General features: G+C 40.8%; 1 protein-coding gene across 3 annotated transcripts in view; it reads right to left on the bottom strand.

Moving 5' to 3' along the window:
- Window positions 1-2,962: 2,962 nt before the first annotated feature.
- LOC121946567 (helicase ARIP4-like) overlaps window positions 2,963-18,266 on the bottom strand; it is a 78,333-nt gene continuing 63,029 nt past the window's right edge. For all 3 annotated transcript variants that reach the window (XM_042491188.2, XM_042491190.2, XM_042491189.2), the window contains 18 exons: window positions 17,598-17,818; window positions 16,962-17,144; window positions 16,297-16,430; window positions 15,114-15,310; window positions 14,789-14,992; window positions 14,484-14,622; window positions 14,150-14,327; window positions 13,581-13,799; window positions 12,686-12,804; window positions 12,397-12,521; window positions 11,594-11,693; window positions 10,885-11,090; window positions 9,975-10,150; window positions 8,727-8,923; window positions 8,404-8,603; window positions 8,102-8,191; window positions 7,378-7,473; window positions 2,963-7,177 (listed from right to left, as the gene is read on the bottom strand). In XM_042491188.2, the coding sequence (XP_042347122.2) occupies window positions 6,087-7,177; window positions 7,378-7,473; window positions 8,102-8,191; window positions 8,404-8,603; window positions 8,727-8,923; window positions 9,975-10,150; window positions 10,885-11,090; window positions 11,594-11,693; window positions 12,397-12,521; window positions 12,686-12,804; window positions 13,581-13,799; window positions 14,150-14,327; window positions 14,484-14,622; window positions 14,789-14,992; window positions 15,114-15,310; window positions 16,297-16,430; window positions 16,962-17,144; window positions 17,598-17,818 (3,875 nt within the window). In that variant the 3' untranslated portion in view covers window positions 2,963-6,086. The remainder of the gene's footprint in view (window positions 7,178-7,377; window positions 7,474-8,101; window positions 8,192-8,403; window positions 8,604-8,726; window positions 8,924-9,974; window positions 10,151-10,884; window positions 11,091-11,593; window positions 11,694-12,396; window positions 12,522-12,685; window positions 12,805-13,580; window positions 13,800-14,149; window positions 14,328-14,483; window positions 14,623-14,788; window positions 14,993-15,113; window positions 15,311-16,296; window positions 16,431-16,961; window positions 17,145-17,597; window positions 17,819-18,266) is intronic.

Here is an 18,266-nt window from a genome sequence, read left to right on the forward strand (position 1 = left end):
TCGAAACAAGACGATCCTTTTATGTTTCCTCATTGAAATTATACTGTGACGACAATGTAATAAGACAGAGACAAAATCAATAGATGCATTCATTTTATTCTGAATAATCAGAACACACATCACATTTAGAAAAAAAACTACATACACATAGATTGCAGCAAGTAAACATGAAACAAGGACATGACACTGACTAAACCTCCACTCAGAGTTTACAGACACAGATAGATAAGGTTCACAGGCATCACCGTACAGTTTCACCAAATTCAGCGTTCACACACAGCACCTTCATACATAACTCTGAATGACATAGTCTGTTCAGGCTGGGATATAACCACCAGCCAACTACTGATTTATCTCTGTGACCAATAACTTTCTGGCTTATATATTTGTTTTGGAAACACAGTTTTGTTTTAAAATCCTACTTCTATGGTGAAAGTGGGTGTGGATTTTGTTATGTATAGCCACTGTGGATGTTAAATTGGAACGAAATAGTTATGGATCAAATGAGATCAAATGAAAGCGCAGGTGTACACATGCAAAACCACAACAGGTACTCATGTTCTGCAATCTAATAACCATGCAAGTTAGCCAGTGAGCTGTTTTAATTCAGTCATTCGTCTCTGTAAAGCCATCACCCTCTGACATTTATCAGATAAAAGAAGATATTCCTTGTTACCATTCAGACATTTTACATCTCTCACTGGATATAGAGGCTGATGTCCCCGTTATCCATTTTATCCTCTTTTGGTGAGTGGAATTTTGAGATTAAACACAATTGTCAGGAGACAAAATTGTTTATTTCATGCCCTAATTCTATTTTAAGGATTTCAATTTGACTACTCCAATTTCTCTACAAATTAACATCTGCTTGTATATGCAGGTTTTACACACACAAAACTCCAGTATGTGTTTGACCAGTTATTAAAGTAGGACATACAAAGTGGGTCAGTACAAACTAAACCCAGATGTCACCCTCAGTGTTACATTCAGCAGGATGAATAAGTTTACTGTAAAAGGAATGATGCTGAGCGTGCTGACATCTATGAGTACAAAACGAATAGACCGAAGACACAAAGAAAGTTATTTTTGAAATGATGATTCATTTTGCAATTTGTTTCACTCATATGGCTTAGATTACAAGCTTTTCTTTAAAAATGCCACATATTCTTTTTTTATCCCTAACATATTGTAAGAGTAGATATCATACGTTTTAAAAAGACAATTGGCCTTTAACAGTTTGGTTAATTTAATATCAACATTCATCTTTTTTCAAGGGTAAGAAATGTAAAACATTAATTTAACTATGCAATATGAGGTTTTTATGTAAAAACACCTATTGGCAGTGTGGTTTTTAAAAATCATTTGACAGAATATGGTATTTTCTGGAGCGGATTTTAGATTCTGACTTTTGTTTTTAAATCATGAGTGCTTGCTTATTCATCTGAGGGAAAGAGGAAAACGCACCACCAAACACTTAAACTGAATCAGGATCTGGATCAGACAAACAGTACAGATGCTTTTTTCCTGAGAGAGTTTTAGGGCTTTTTGGTTACATTTGATCTCTTAAAAAGAGCCCAAAGTGATTCTGCGCACAGGAAGTCTAATAAGTGACAATAGACATGCAAACACTTGTTACTTAAAGACAAATAATGAACTATAGATTTACGTGTAAAAATAAATACGCCATTGTTTATTTTTCATGGGGATGTGGTTGAGAGAAAATTATACTTGTTGTCATTTGGCTGTAAAACTTTCATTATGGTTCAGTTTCTTGAAAACAGCATAATCATTAACTTTACATGCACCTGTGTGTGTATGTGTATGTGTTTGTGCAGGGGCGTAGCAGTGGGTGGGGGAGAGGGACTGATTAACCAGCAGAGCCCTTGTAATCAGTGCCAAAACTAAATTAAAACCGGCTAAATAAATCGGTTGAAAGAGTGAACATTGTTTAAAAATAGGGGAGTTTTTTTCGGGCCCCTCTCGCCCCTGCACTATAGAGTGGTGAAGGGATGACATATTTTTGTAGGCCACCCAGGAAGTTGGCATTGCACTGGTTCCCTTGTCAAAAACCTAATGGGATTTTTGAATGGGATTTGTGATTATCACCAAAAATAAGCTCTCTGATGAACACAAGTTTATGAGACTTACACGTTTTGTTAAGCATGATAATATTTACAGATGAACACAATTTTTGTGTTTTTTGAAGCTTAAATGAAATCACCAGAACCAAAAGGCTATTGTTAGGCTATAGACGAACTCCATTGCGATCACACGAATTAAACATCACAACTACAAACACTAAAAAAACAAATTAAATCGTGATTGAAAAAATATTATAAACAGATAAATTTACAAGTTAGAATGCGACTCTGTAAAGCTGTAAAGGTGGACAAGTCGGTTTAATGAGTTCGGTGTGTGTGTGATGTGTCCGGTGTGATGATGTCTACCGTCGCCAACAAACACTGTAGTCCCATTTGGCCACTTGTTAGCAACTGCCTTTTTTTAAGATGAGTAAACCCTTAAAAGTTCAAAAATCGTGTTTAAGCGGACGTATTTTATGTTCCAGAACAAAACGTCGAAATATCTTTATTCAGGTGTTAACCAAAGACCTTATTTAAGACATTTTACCGAAAACCCTTTCAAAAAACCCATAGACTTTAAAAATTGAGGTCCCAAAAAAGACAAGAAAGGGAATGAAAGCAAACTTTGTAAACATTTTTTAACAACCTGAGTGAGTGAGACACAGATCAAGAGAGGAAGGGTGGGGAACCCACAGAGACTGCTTACACATATGGGTCCGATTTTGATGCTATGCCCCTGTGTTTGTGTGTGTGTGTGTGTGTGTGTGTGTGTGTGTGTGTGTGTGTGTGTGTGTGTGTGTGTATGTGTGTGTGTGTGTGTGTATGAGGAGGATATACACTACATCTGCTGCTACTACTGATGAAAAAAATTAGGAAAAGTATTATTTAGAACATGTTTCTTTTTATTTACAAACTTCCAAAAGCAAAAAAACAAAAAAAACCAAAAAGGATCTAAAAGTAATCCAAGGTCATACACATTATTCATCGATAAACTACACAACAGGCTTTGACTCGAGCCAATCCTCAAAGACAGCAGCTTTAATCTTCTCCTCGGCTAAAATGGAAATGAGAAAGTCGGCTCGTCCGACCGAATCGATTTGTATAAATAAATATGTAAATTCAAGTAGAAAGCTGCGAAATAAAAGAGCAGTCAGTCAGTGCGGCGAGCGTACAGCTGACAACCAAACAGTTCAACACAGAGGAAACTCGCTTGTTTTGCCATCGTGGGGATGACACAGATGGACACTTCTGATGATATGGTAATCAACCACAGAAACAGAAAAGGAAAGAAAAGCACTTGATATTATTATATTTTCTTTCTGTTCAGAGGATGAGTGGCTGGACTGCTTCACTTTCTGACCCATGAACTCGTGAATGAGCTTACATGCACACAAATGGCTCATATTATTAAATACTTAAGATTTGTTTCCCAATTGTGAAGAAACGTGTGAACAGGCAGGATATCATATGGCTGATAAAGAAGTTTTAGCACAGCTCAGTATCATGATAAACATCAGTGTATCCCTGATGCCCCTTTTTTTGGGATTTCTCATAATCAAGAGCTGAACAGAGTTATCGCAAATGGGATATGATAATTTGTCGCTCTTAAAAATGCTACCCTTAATGTGCACAGTAACGCACTAATCGGTTGGTCCACATGCAAGTTCTGCACAAGTTCACATGAGCTGGGTCAGACTCGCAGATCATCATTAAAAAAAAAATAAATCACCAAACACAAGAAAACAAAGCGTCTTTTTCCATCTGTAGTAACAACAGTATGACCATATACATTTTACAAACAAAACAAAAAAAAGCAACATAAGGAAACCCAGAAAAAAATTGTACAAAAATAAAAATGAATAAATATGCACCGTCATAAATAAATTAAATTTGGTAATTTCAAACATTGTATAAAGAGGAGAACAAAAATGAAACATAAGTAAACTAACAATTTCAGTATGAAGAAAAAATACATGGAACAAAAAGGAACAGGAAATGCTCAGTCTTAACTTGACGATGTTTCGGTTTTTTGACAAAAGAGCTGGTGGGTTTTAAAGCTCTCGCTGCAGTCATTTTTGGAGGAGAAGATCTTCCACACATGGACAGTGCAGGCCAAAGTAGATCAGTTTGTGTGATCAGAGGGGATTGATTGGAACAGCAGAACTGATGGGTGATCTAAAGGGAACTTGGTCACATGATGAAGCTTTCTCAGCTTTCAACCGGTCTATACAGATTTGTGTCTCTTTTACAGTGCAGTACAGTGTACAGTGTTACCTGCAAGGTCATACGGAGAGATGGATATGTACTTCTCGACTGTGGCTGTGTGGATGCTATAGAGAGAGCGTGCCGCCGTGGTGGACTTTTGAATTCTGCTCTACATTGGTGACAACATTATTTGGTCTCTTAAGACACAATTCTCTTCGATGGAGGTCTCTGATGTGCTTGTGCAGTTTTTGTTTTTTGGCAAAGCTACACCATCTCTTAAAAAAAAAAGTTTGGTTTCACAATATTCTCTCTTCACAGGGTGAGATGAGACAGAGAGGGGAATAACAAAAAAAAACAGCAGAGAAGAGGTGGAATCCGTGCCGTCGTCAGAAAACCGAGTAATGCGAGTTTCTATTTTTCCTTTTTTTTCTTTTTTTTTTCTTTTAAACGATTCCTTTTTTAAACCTTAAAAACACGACACACAGATACGAACACAGTAACCGACACAAGCGTAACCAAAACTCTGGGGTTTGCGAGATTAATTCCTCCGGGGTCGTACGAATACATATATAGGCTTGAGTGAGTGCTTTGCATCGCTTTTCTCTAGGCTACAGTAAGACTGTGGGTGAGATTCAGAGAGCCGCAGTGACCTCCCGTCTCTCGTTATTTCTCCTCTCTCACAGTTAACATTCAGAAAGATGGAGGCAAAAAGGCATTTTCTGTTGGTTGTTTCTCCGCTACGAGGAGGACACCTCACAAGAACACAGTTTTTTCTTCTCATTTTCACCTGGCTGTTTTTAGGCAATGATTTTTCTTTTTAAAAAATAAAAGAGAGTACATAAATATAAAATGCACAAAAAAAGAAAAATCAGATATTCCCACGTCTGATGCCTAAACAGAAGGACTCCATTAAAAAAGGCCTGGTTTAAAGGCATTTGATTAAGCATACATTCTTTCATTAGTTTTAAGGTTTCAGTAATTGTCTTTAAACCTCATCTTTGCCAAGCCTCAACCGCCTCTTTGATACTTCAAGATGATCCCGCTTCTTTATTTTTTTCTTCGAGAGCAAAAACATACAATACCCCTGTCCTGGCAGTGAATTATTAAGTTCAATCAAAATGCTTTTTTAAAAGTTCTGATGATCTTTTTTACCATTTGAAGAAATATTCAGTAGCAATATTCGACAACTGACAAACAATACCATTTCAGTTACTGATATTTAACAAGCTACCAGGTAACTTAATAATCAAACCTTTTTTTTCATAAGCAACTCCACCCTACTGTCATCTTTTTATTTAGCTGAAAAAAGCAAAAGAGTCTTGACATTTAGCAAAGCTGCAGAACTAGAATCTCTAAAGTCAACACTACAACTAGTGGCCGTTTGTGGTCACCGCAGGCCCACGCGCAGCAGTTCTACGTCCAGTGATTAGTGTTTCAATGCCAGTATTGGACAAAAACTTGGAAGCCCAAAGTCCTCTGATTTTCATTCTCTTCTTTGCTTTGGAGCTTTTTTTTCTTCCTCTGGTTTCATCTTCTGATACTCAGCATTGAGATTTGTCACTCTGTGTTCAGTCTGCGGTTAATCCCCGTTCAGACTGTTTCTCCAAGGCAGAGACGAACAGAGGAAACACTTTAGCAGGGGCTCAGTTGTCAAAACATCATTTGTCTTTCATTTTTTTGTCCATTTCCCTCACGGCCTCGGGCACAGGCCCTTTGCAGCCTGCCTCCAGGCGAACAGGATGTCATCCTATTTTGATGATTTTTAAATTGAATCAAGCTTGCTCAAACATCATTCGTCTGTCACTGTCCCCTCACCTCAATTACATCATCGTCATCATCCGAGCTGCTGGCGCTGCTGACATTCCCGCCGTTCATCAGCACCGGGCCCCGGTGGCCTTCAGATCGCGCTGAGGGGGAAAAAGAGGAGGGAGAGGATGAGGAAGAACTGGAGGCAGCAGTGGGAGGGTACTGGGAGAGAAAGCTGGCTCCAGCTGGTCCAGGAGTGGCGGCTGGCCCTGGCAGTCCGCCCGGGAGCATCGACCCTGTGTAGAGGCTTGCCAGAGACTGACTGTAAGAGAGAGGGAAGCCAGGTGGGAGCATCCCGGCCATGCCCACCATGCTGGGGCTCAGCATGAATGGCGGCAGGGCCCCTGGAACTGAACTGGCAGCTTTGACTGATGCAGAAGATGATGAAGATGATGACGACGATGAGACGGCAGTCGCGGTGGTTGTCGTCGAGCAGGAGGAGGAGGAAGAGGTGGGGACTGCGCTGGATCCACTTAAGCCGAACAGATCTGGGTACATGTAACTGGGGTCCCCCAGTTGAGTGTGTGGGGGCTGGAAGTAAGGCAAGCCTGCGCCCATGAAGAGCGGGTGCCCCAGTGACCCACCCAACATGGCGGGGTTGAGGCCCAGTGGGGGGAGGCCGTAGCCCCCGGAGAAGGGGAAGCCTTTTGTAGCCAGAGGGGCTGAGGAGTGTTTGTCTGCAGACGGCTGCTTACTGGGTCGCTCGTCCATGGACGGGGTGGAGGCTTTGCGCTTGGAGCCTGTTCTCAGGTCTTGGGCTGCAGTGGCGTCCATGTTGGGCTGGATTACGTTAGTCACGGAGGCATCATGGTGGCTCAGATTTCCACCAGTAAAACTGCTCCCATTGGTCTGAGCCGGTTTGGTGTTCGGCAGCTTGTTCATGTTGCTCTCTGGCTGAGCTCCGGCACCTGCGGTGGTGCCAGCTCCTGAGCCACTCGTGTAGCGCTGCAACTCGCTGATGATCTCCGGACTGTCGGGTGAAAGGGGGCGGGGCACAGGCTTGGAGGGTACCTGTTGCTTCCTGTCAGGTGACAGGCAGCCGTTGCTGCCATTGGTTGACACTTCGTCCGATAGGGCCTGGGAGTCTGAGAAGAAGAAACAAAGGATTACATATAAGCTTTTGACAGAGGGCTTATACCCTGGGCTAACATGGGCTGGATTTGCTTAAATATAATAATGTCTGTCATATTTTGTGCATAGTCTTTTTTGTTTTAACCTTTGCTTGTCTAACCAAAGTTCCTGTATGCTTAAACTCGAGGTCAGTTCTTCTAATAGATCATCTTACCTTTGGGTGGTGCTGTAGTGCTCTCCTCTGCAGTCTTGGCCCTATTAGCTGCTCTGATGGCAAAGATTCGACCATCAGACGACCTGATGTAAGTCCCTAAAACAGACAGTGTGAAGGTGAAGGGAAATGATCAGTACACACAAACTTTACTCTGACCTGCATGTAAGATTTCCTAAAAAAAACCAAAAAAAAAACAATGTATAGACTCGTGCAGAAGTAAGCCCTCTCAGTTAATCACTCAGAGCCACTGGAAGTGTGTGTGTCGGGGTATTTTTCGACAGACTCTGCCCTGTGCCTGTATTTTTTAAAAATTTCTGTGTTTGTGACATTTATGGGTGTGTATCCCACAGAGCTCAGGTGAGGTCGGCTCTCAACTAAACAGAAGCAACTAGGGAATCAGATCATAAGACATCCAAGAGACACAATGCAGAAAAAAACGCAAATATAGCGAGGCAAAAAGCTAAACAAGAATGAATCTAGGTTTGGCTTCTACTCTCACTTTTGCTGATCAGCATTTCTATAAACAGTCACAGACAATCCTGCAAACTATTCATTGTTTTGTCTGAACAACAGTCCAAAAGGCAAAGTGTGTCATGTAAGATGAAAAACAACAAATTCTCACATCTTAGAAGCCAGGACGAGCACATATTTTTTTTTACATTTAATTGATTACTGTGGGCAACACACAAACTTTTTTCAAAAGAAAAGTAAAGAGTTAATGTACCTTTGGTGCCTCTGATGATGTGGATGCTCTCTCCCGCAGTGATCCTGGCCTGGACATCTGTCGAGCTGTTGGTGCCTGGAATCACTATGTCTGAAAGAAACCACGAAAGACCAAATTTACTAAGATTAGATAGAAACATCAATTATTATTCAGAAAAGATCATGAAAAGTGGATGATTCTTGGGACAAAAAGGGATGATAGAATGAAGATGAAATACGAATTGTGCAGAAATGGAGAATTAAATAAAAATAAAAATAAATAAACAGACAAAATAAGATCAACCACATGTATAGTTTACGTACCAGTAGTGGTGACGATCCTCTGTACAAACACACCAGCTTTTTGCAGGCAGTTGACAGGAAAACCTCCGAGGCTGGAACCTGATGAGTCGTTGCCTGGAGCCGAGCCTGCAGACGCCTGTCGGGGCATCATGGGAACTGGAGTTGACTGGACTGGCCGGATACTGGCCACTGGCTTCTCTTCAGTGCGAGGAGGAGGGCGCCTGAGCAGAGTTTATTTTATTATTAATTCATGTGTTCATTTGTAAAACGAGGTTAAGATATTGCTAATCAGTTCCTTATGAAATGAAAAAGTATCTTTTTTGTTGCTGCTGTGAGTCACTGACCAGTTTCTCTGACTGAAGGCAGGGATGTTAGTGAGGCTCTGGTCACTGGCAGGGTAGTAGTGCGCGTAGGAAGGGCGGGTGTATGGCACAGATGCCCTCTTCTCTTCCTCGTAACCTTTCTTTGCTGCTTTCTTCTCAGCCTTGCTCAGCTTCAGCTCCCTGCGATCCATCAGCAGGGACTCGTGGGGGAATGGTTGCTGGAAGGCAGAAAGAAAAAAAAGTGAGATAGGCGTCATTCTTGGAGCACTGTGTCATCTTAAAGCTTCAATGTGGTGGAAGGCGTCACATGTTAAATTCATTCAGAAGAAGTGAATTCAGGTGAGAATTTGAATTCTTACAGGCTTCTAACGGTGAATACGCTGGAAGAGAACACATTAATGTGCCAAATGAAAGACTCAAAATGCAAGCTTAAAATCCTGTGAGATCCATTTTTGCGATTACATTTTAGTCCAGTGAACATCCACTGAGAATCCATCAGGTTTAACTATGATGCAACTCAGCGCCTCTCAAACTCCTCATGAGCTACTTAAAACAGTGTTATAAATGTAACGCAAAGCAAGACTGCATCCGCTTGATGTAGTTCTCACCTCAGATTTATTCAACACAAAGATCTGGAAGTTAAATTTATGAGGAGTTTGACAATCCTTGAAGCTTTATTTAGTCACCATAACAGCCAGTGACTTATTGAATTAATAGAGGGCTTTCAGTTATCTTATGTAAAGCCTACTTAAAATGAAAACTGACTTCAGAACATTTTAAGCCTAAGAGGACCACAATGGATCTTGAAAAAATGTAGGCAGTGCAAAACACATGCAACCTATGGCAGTGGTTCCCTACATTTTCTTTAAGACATACCACTGCACCATTTCTACTGTTTGCAGCAGAAGCTGGACATTTAGCTATTCCAGCCATTTAGCCATTACTTTTATCTAACTACTTTAACTGCATATTAATTCCTTTTAGTTTTAGTATTTACACTTTATTTTTAGCTCAGAGTTTGGACTTCTCTGTGTGCTTGCTTAATACTTTTAATACACTTAATTGTGACACATTATGTTAAAATTACAGATAACTCATATATATATATATATTGTATTTTCTAATCAAACTGTTGTTAAATTATTTCAAATCAGTTGAGCTACAGTGCAATATTTTCCTGTACTCCCTGTTAACTGCGGAAGTACAGCTGGTTAGGAATCACTGGCATACAGGGACAGTGTTTTTTCGCAGTCACCTCTGCTCATCTACCTTAGTAATCTGGAGAGGATAGAGGTGAAGAGCCTTTCGAAGGACGCTCTCCATGCTGTCCTGGGGCTGCAGATGGACTTGAGAGGGGTCCGGTTCCTCCTCCACAAAGTGAAGAAGAGACTCCACTTCCCTCTTGGTGAAGGTCAGCACAGGGTTCAGGTCATCCACCACCCGGTCTAATGGAGGGAAGGAGAGAGAAAGCCAGAAGAGAGAGACAGAGGAAGGGTTCAGAGGAGCGGGATGATTGGAAAGGGAGGAGGGAAGGAAATGATGGAGGCAAAAAGAGAGAAAACTTAAAAGAAACGAAAATCTTCAGCTCTCCAAAGCGTAAGCGGCCTCAATGTGTCTGTCTTGCCAGTCAAAGCTCACAGCTAACACTTGAGACCGTTTACTCTGTCAGACAAGAGCCGCTTGGCAGAAGAACTCTGGTTTCAACACAAAGCTGATTATTTAGTTTCGGGAGGGGGGTGTCTGTCTGCTGGGTGCTCACACTGGTTAGCCCAGACTGGGACTTTCAGTGAGTCTGATTACTGACAGATGTTTGACAGAGTAGTCAGCTGAGGGCACAGATATTCACTATGTGGTATATTCATGAGAGAAAAGAGAAGAATGCACTAAATTTGTATATTCAAGAAGAAAAATGCATGGATTGAGGTTTTAATATGCTTCATATTTTCCAATATGATCTGTTTTATAGGTGGTTCAGTTTTTTTTCAATCTCTACTTTTTCTTCTTCAACCCTTCCTTTAATTCTGTGTTGGTCCGAATAATGTGATTGTGCTGCCATTTTGTCCAATAAGAACATCAAATGAAAAACTAACAAATATTGAAAAAACATCCCCAAACTCTACAAAGCTATTTTTTACAAATTACACCTGCAAATTAATCTCACCAGTGCCTTTCCACTCACCTGACATGCCCTGTTTGGAGATCTGTCGGTCATAGATCTTCTTCTCCAACGTAAAGTCGCACACCAGCCGGTAGATATGACACGGCTTCCTTTGACCGTAGCGGTAGACGCGGCACACAGCCTGGGCGTCATGACAAGGGTTCCAGGAGGCGTCAAACACGACCACACGGTTTGCCCCAATCAAGTTTACGCCCAGACAACCAGCCCTGAGGCCCAGAGAGGTCAGAAATTCGGGTTATATTTGTTATTGTTGCACATCATCCATTTTCTTCCATGAAAGGAAAACTTCACCCACAAAATGATAATGTTTCTATCAATTATTCACTTCGTGTTATGTTGCATTCCTGAAGACAGCTTTGTTTCTTTTTTGCGTGCCTCCATGCTTAACCACAGATCCAGAAAAAGAGAAAATTCTTGATCAACTGGAGTGAAGGGGGCTGTGTTTAAAACCAGCAAAACTATATAAAAAAATAGGTTTACAGTCTCTCACATAACTCAAACAGAGTGGTATAGTTTTGCTGTTGTTAAATGTGGCCTATATATACTCTAATTCATTAATTGTTATCTACATTTTTGGATTATTCATTCAGTGTGGAGGCATGTGTAAAAAACAAAGTATTCTTCCCAAATACAACGTCGCACAGGGGGAGCACATGATCATTTTGTGGGTGATGTAATCCTTTAATATTACTGTTATTGCGTGTTTTACCTGGTTGACAGCAGGAAGACCCACGCTGAGGTGTTCATGGGATCGTTGAACTGGTTTATCAGTCTCTCTCTCTCTGAGGCCGTGGTACTTCCATCCAACCCTTTAGGATATCATACAAACGATGGAGATTTAGAACAGTCCGGACTACCTGCGTGCCTTCGCTATGTAATGCAACTGTGTGAATGTGGATCTGATCTCCCCTGCTAATATATGTAATCTATAGGTCAAACAAAACAAATGTGTGCAGAGGACACAAGTTGAAGATAAGATAACATAAGATAACCGTGGACGAAGTTGAACTCAATTCTCTTTTACAGGGTTATTAAAGTGACTTCACTGATAAAGCTCATATTTTACAAGACAGTTTTTTTATATATTGCTGAAATACAGAAACACTTAAAAAGCTGTTCAGTCATCTCTGTGCTGATATGTAATGATAGACCAAAGTCTGTCTGTTATCAAGAAACACCAGCAGGTGGCAGCACTCATTGTGAGTCTATGAGGAGTACCACTGCACAACTCAACCACTGTAGTCAGAAATACCCTCAAGAAATAACATTGATGAGTATGCACAATTAATTACGCATGGTAGACACAATACCTGAGTAAATCAGAATATTTTGAGCTAAACTTTACGAGTCACCTGTTACTGAGCTTAAAATAACATTTCAACCTGTCTCCTCCTATTCCAAGTCTATATGTCAAGTTTTCAACAGCATTTTAGCAAGTTTCTCATTTTTAAAATTTTTATTGTACCAAATGCTGAATAAAACATCTTTAAATCATAATTACTGATTACTTACTGTAGTAGTTGAGGTTGCGAACCCAGTTCTGTTTGGGTCTGTCTCTGCTGGACGTGTTGGGCGATGGCGGCACTGGTCTCTTAGCCAGAAAGTCCTCAATCACAGTCAGTGTGGACAGACTCTGACTGCAGGAAGCAGACACATTAGGGCAAAATTAGGGATTGGATCACAAGTAATGTAAATGCAATAACAGAGCAGAACTTAATCAAATCAGAAAATTAAAGCAGAGAAAAGAAGAAGTTTGAGTTTTCTTTATTTTCTAGATCAAATCTTGTGTCTGATTTTGTACCTGAAGACGAGGATTTTGTCTCCCTTCCTGACGCTCTCCTCTATCAGATGGAACAGTAGCACCATTTTTGCAGAGTTCTCCAGGATGCCGGGCTTGTAGTCATACATAATGTCCTTTGCCTGAGAGAGAGAGAAACTGTTAAAAATGCACCTTACTACAGTATTAAAAATCACCTTCAGATTCATAGTTCAGCTGAATAGATGTCCTTATTTAACCGATTGAGACTGACTTTAAAGAAGTGAGGTTACATTGCTGGTTTGCAAACAATATAAGCAACCAACGCTATGATTTTACTTAAAATTCACCTTCATGTTATGCAATGCAACAAATATTGTGGAATTTAACTTGCTCTAAACATTTTGATGGTGTCTTAAGGAAACACACCATGCATTACTGAGTATGCACAGATGTATCACAATTTTTCAGCTATAATCACCAAAAATATTCAAGTCCCCATTCAGTTTCCAATGCTTCCTAACAGAATGTTTATTTACACATTGTTGCCAGGCAAATACAACTCCAGCTAATGAGTGTAATAATGCTTAGGAACAAAATTAGGGCTCCATGCTGTCCTCATTTTCAGGAAAATACAAGTGCCAAAATATTGCACGTCAGTGGTTAAACATGTTATAAAGTGTTGTACGTTGGTGAGTCCAGATTTCTCTGAAGTGGATCATTGTGGTCAAATGAATGTTTCATAATTCTTTTTGTATTTCTCTCCATCACTCTGTGGGTGGCAGCACTGCATCGACAGCAGCATCTCAGTAAGGGGGAACATAATGTTCTGCACATCATCTAACTGAGACTAGAGAGCATTGCTGGTGTTCTTAAAGTGCATAGTGCAGCTTTGTATTACATAAAGCACAAACATTCAATTAGTTCCAGAGAAACGTACCCATTCGTAAGTGATGACCTGATTGGCTTTCTCCTGTAGCTGGTTAAGACTCAGTCCACCGATGGGGTTAGGGTTCTCCAGGGGCTTGGACTTTTGATTGGGTGCAGTTGGACATCGGGCGGGGCCTGTGGAGGTGATGTCATCAAGGTCTAAGTCCTGGTCACTGGCCATGTTTTCCTTCTGTAAGGCCTCGTACAGCACGTCTGGATGGTTCCAAATCTGAAGAATTACAGGAGATCAGTGGCGTGAAAACACTCTCAAGGTAGCAATCACTGGATTTGCCAAGTGTGATAAATATACAGGAATTCATCTTGTTACACAAACATTTTGACTTAGATGGTAACTTGTGTAACAGTATTTCAGTGACTGCAGGTATTCATATAAAGCAAGACGCCATTTGTACATAGAATATTTATGTTTATCCTGTTGATAAAACGATTAATCATGACATTTTAAAATTACAACCTTTGGTAATTGTATCTATGACACTGATTTAAAAAAAAAAAAAAAAGACAGATGGAGATTCTTTTGTAGGTAATGTTTCACACACATGCTCTCCTCCTCCTCACCTTGCAGCAGACACAAAAAGCCTTCAGTGGGTTGAGGCTGAGCCAGCCGGTGTTTCCTGCCTCTCTGAAGCGGTTCATGAACTCCGTGTACAGCGCCCTCTGCAATGGAGACAGCCGCACCAGGATCACATGTTCCTCTTTCGAGGGCAGCTGGTCCTTAAGGACGTCATGACCTCGTCTGGAATAAGGACAAGTTGCGGTCAGTATTTGGAAAATACTATTAAAACTGAAGGTGGGAAAAAGTCAGGCCTTAGTATTCTCTATTAAATCTTTAAAGGAGTTGGATTTTGTTTTCGAGGCAGTAGTTGTGGGTTTATGAAGGCAGCTGTCTCACCTCTGTACGAAACCCTCCAGCAGGCTGTGTAGCACATGGCTCCTGTACCTCATCAGCTGGACGTCCTGAGGTGTGCTGTCCACACACTGCCCGTTCAGAATGGGACGCTCAAACATGTTACTGAACTCCTGCCGCGTACCTGAAATACGTGTGAGATAATAATACTATAGTTAAAGATTAACAGAAAACAAATGACCAAATTAGTCTTCTGATCTTAAAGACGGCTCGCCAACATCTTCATGCTTATCTCACAGATAGACTAGCAAAAACATTCCCTGAAACAAAATGCTGATCTTGCCCCATACCTAGGAAGTCAGGTCGGACAAAGTCGACCATGCACCAGTACTCGATCAGGTTGTTCTGGAGTGGATAGCCAGTCAGGACCACGCGGCGTCTGGTTCGGATGTTTTTCAGAGTCTGCGACGTGCTGGCATGGCAGTTCTTGATGCGATGGCCTTCGTCACAGATCACCACGTCTGGACCGGGCCGGGCCAAGGCTCTCTCAATACCTGAAGAACAGGCGAAAATACCTTCAGTGATGTTCTAGGAGCTTTGGAAACCAGCATGTATGATATTTTTTGCCTATGTTCCTATGTTCTACTCGTCTTTGTTTCTCTTCGTCTCTCTGACCTTTGAGCAGTTCCTGCTGCCTGTCTTCTTCATCTAGGTCGATGACTACGGGTCCCGTGGTTTTCTTGCTCTTCTTCTTTCTCCCAGCAACAAAGCTCTTTTTCAGAGACAAGAGGCGGTACATCTCATAGCCCATCAGCAGCACACCTCCTTCCCGCGACCAGTCCTCCACCACCTTGGCCCTGGTCGTTGTGTTCCTGGATTAATGTAAGAAAAGGCATGTTAAGTTATTTAAGCTTGCGTTTCTCAAAACTGAGACCTCAGTTAATACCTGTCAGAGAGGACTTTACTCATTTTTACTTTTTGTTTCACTCTGAATCTCTGATATCATCTGCTCCATTTTGCACAGGATGAACACCACCCTCTCTCTCTCTGTGGCGGCACAAAGCAATACAGAAAGTTGTACAAAGGCAATGCAAAGTAAAATTACCTTAAGTTTACTACAATGAAATAAATGAAGTCAGTGACACAGAGTGTTTCATGCAATGTTGGAGTTGTTTGTTCTCTCAGTGACAGCTTCAAATGCTTTAAATGCTTTAAAATAAAACCAGAAGAAATAAACGCTCTGCAGATTAGTTTGTATTGAAGAGATAAAACAAGAATAAGTAGTATGGCATTCAAAAATCGAATTGTAACTAATTGCCATTAAGTAATGAATGAGAACCAGTGGTTTTGGAGTAATGCTTGAACAGCAGGAGCACACACTTGTTAATTTTTAATGCTGTTAAGATATTCTTGATAACTGAGACAGAATGAGGTTACTGTGTCATGCTCAGAGATGGCTGTGTCACGACACCGAACACTCATTTTGCAGCATTCCTTCATTCCTCCCTAATCCATCACACACACACACACACACAAACAACGCAAGCTAGTCAGAAAATCTTTCCAGCTGAGGCAGCTGTCGAGAAAAAGGATGATGGAGATGGAAGAGAGGATGAGCCAGTAGGGGATAAAGTGAAGATGCAGGTTGGATCAGAGGTTCAGTGTTGTCTTTTTTTTTTAAGAGCGAGATAAGGAAAGTGTCCTCACTGCTTTGCATTAATGTGACAGCATCAGCCCCCTGAGGTGGCTTTTAAATTAACCAATGACCCTGCTGCATGTGTGTTTGTGAGTGTATTTTATTCTTACATCTTGTTACTACTGAGTAAGCTGAATGTGCTAAATTGTTCATGTCACTCACTTGTGTTCATCGTTGAGGATGTGAACCTTAAAGGCACGAGGCGTCACCAGTCCCGAGTCAGTATCTGGAGGTACCGCCTCCGGGGGCGGGACCCACATGTTGAACTCTGACAGCCAGTTCTGCAGCGTATTCACCTGGGATGAAAGTAATGGATAAATAATCTGAGTCAATACTCCATCCTCATCGTTTCCATTGTGATTCTGCTTATTTTTCATTCAGTAGTTTAATAGTTTACAAATGCTATAAAATTAGCTGCTTATGTATGTTTTATATAATAAAATATAACATTTAAATAACACCTTTTTTTTAAGCATCCATGACTTTTAGATATAATTTTGGGTTGAGGTTTATGTTGTTACAGCTATTTTTTTTCTCTTTCTGACAATCTATAGGCTACAAAATTTATCATAAAGAATTGATAAATTAATCAATAATGACTTTGTGAACTGTGAATGAATGTGCTAATTTAGTCAAACATCCATTCACTTTTCAACTGAAATAATAATTCACACATTTTTTACCATAAATTTAAAGCTTGTATTAATTCAGATTTTTTGACTGAATCAATATCCTTATTCATTGATCATATTGTCCATATACGTGCACTTATCAATCCAGCCTTTCACATTTTCTTGTATCCCAACATGAAGTTAACGGGTGCTTACAGGTACGATGGCGAGCACGGTGTGAGCCTGCGTGTGTCTGAAGAGGACGTCGATGAAGGAGATGACCTGCAGTGTTTTGCCCAGGCCCATGCTGTGAGCGAGGATGCAGCCGAATCCGCTGCTGCTGCTGAACCGCTCCACCGACTCCACCAGGTTGTCATACAGGAAACGAATTCCACCGATCTAAGGATGAGATGGGAAAGGGAAAAATACGCAGAATTGAGTGATTGGACAGAAGCAGAAAGAGAGAAGGGATGGTGACAATAGAGAAAGTTGAAGCCATGGCAATGAAAAAAAGGAAGCCAGGTGGAGAATTAGAACGTAGGAGGAATGAGACGGAAAGGTGAAAAGAAGAGGTTGATGGTGAGAAAGCAGAGGTGATATCTCATTAAAACTAAAGAAAAGATCACACTTAGCTGTCCCTGGCTTTGAAAAGGTCAAGAAATTTGAATTTTGAAGAAAGTAATTTTAACACTATGAACTTGTGGCAAAAAAAATCACAATAAAAAAACTTTTTAAATTGTTACTGAGTGATTTTATAACATTCAGACACTTATCTCCTTGACATACATCTACATATCTCAAAACAGTTCAGGACGATGGGACCAAAAGGACCAGCAGCAGTGATGATAATACCTGGTGAGGTTTGACTGCTCGTGCCAGCTGAGGTGACAGGAAGATGTCTTTCTCTGTGGTTGGATGGTTTATGTTGACCAGCACCCTGCCTTGAGTGTCCGGCTGGTTGAAGGCATCGTTAGCGTGTGCACCGCTCAGCTCGCTCTCTTCTTCCTCAACGACAGATTCGCTGCTGATGCGGACGACAGTGTCGTCCTCGCCTGAGCTCAGATCAATCACATCTGAAGGAGAGGGAGGAGATGAGGTCTTGCAAACTGTTTTTTCGACACTGACGTTCAGAAAACGCACTTCAGACAGAAAACTCAAAAAGGATTTGAACTTGTTTTCACATTTGCATACAAGTTAATTCTTTCACACTAACTAAAAGGAAATATTATGAGAAATATTATTTTAAAAAATCTCAAAAAACCCATTCAGGCTGTTGACTATATAGGGGGGGAATTTCTTTCTCTTTTAAGAGCCTTCACATGATGAAACTTGTAAACTTACAGGATACTGAACAAAAAAACTTCTCTCAGTTTTTTAAATGTTATTTCTTAGCAGAAAGCCTCCAGAAAAATGAAAACTATTATAAACAACCATTGGCCTTCATTGGTGACATTCATCTCAAGTGATGTGGTGAACGGTGGCTTCGTCATGAGCATGATGTTACATCAAACGCAGACGTCA

The sequence above is a fragment of the Plectropomus leopardus genome, chromosome 9 (assembly GCF_026936395.1).
Source record: "Plectropomus leopardus strain MGB_pleo_1.0 chromosome 9, ASM2693639v1, whole genome shotgun sequence".
NCBI lineage: Eukaryota > Metazoa > Chordata > Actinopteri > Perciformes > Serranidae > Plectropomus > Plectropomus leopardus.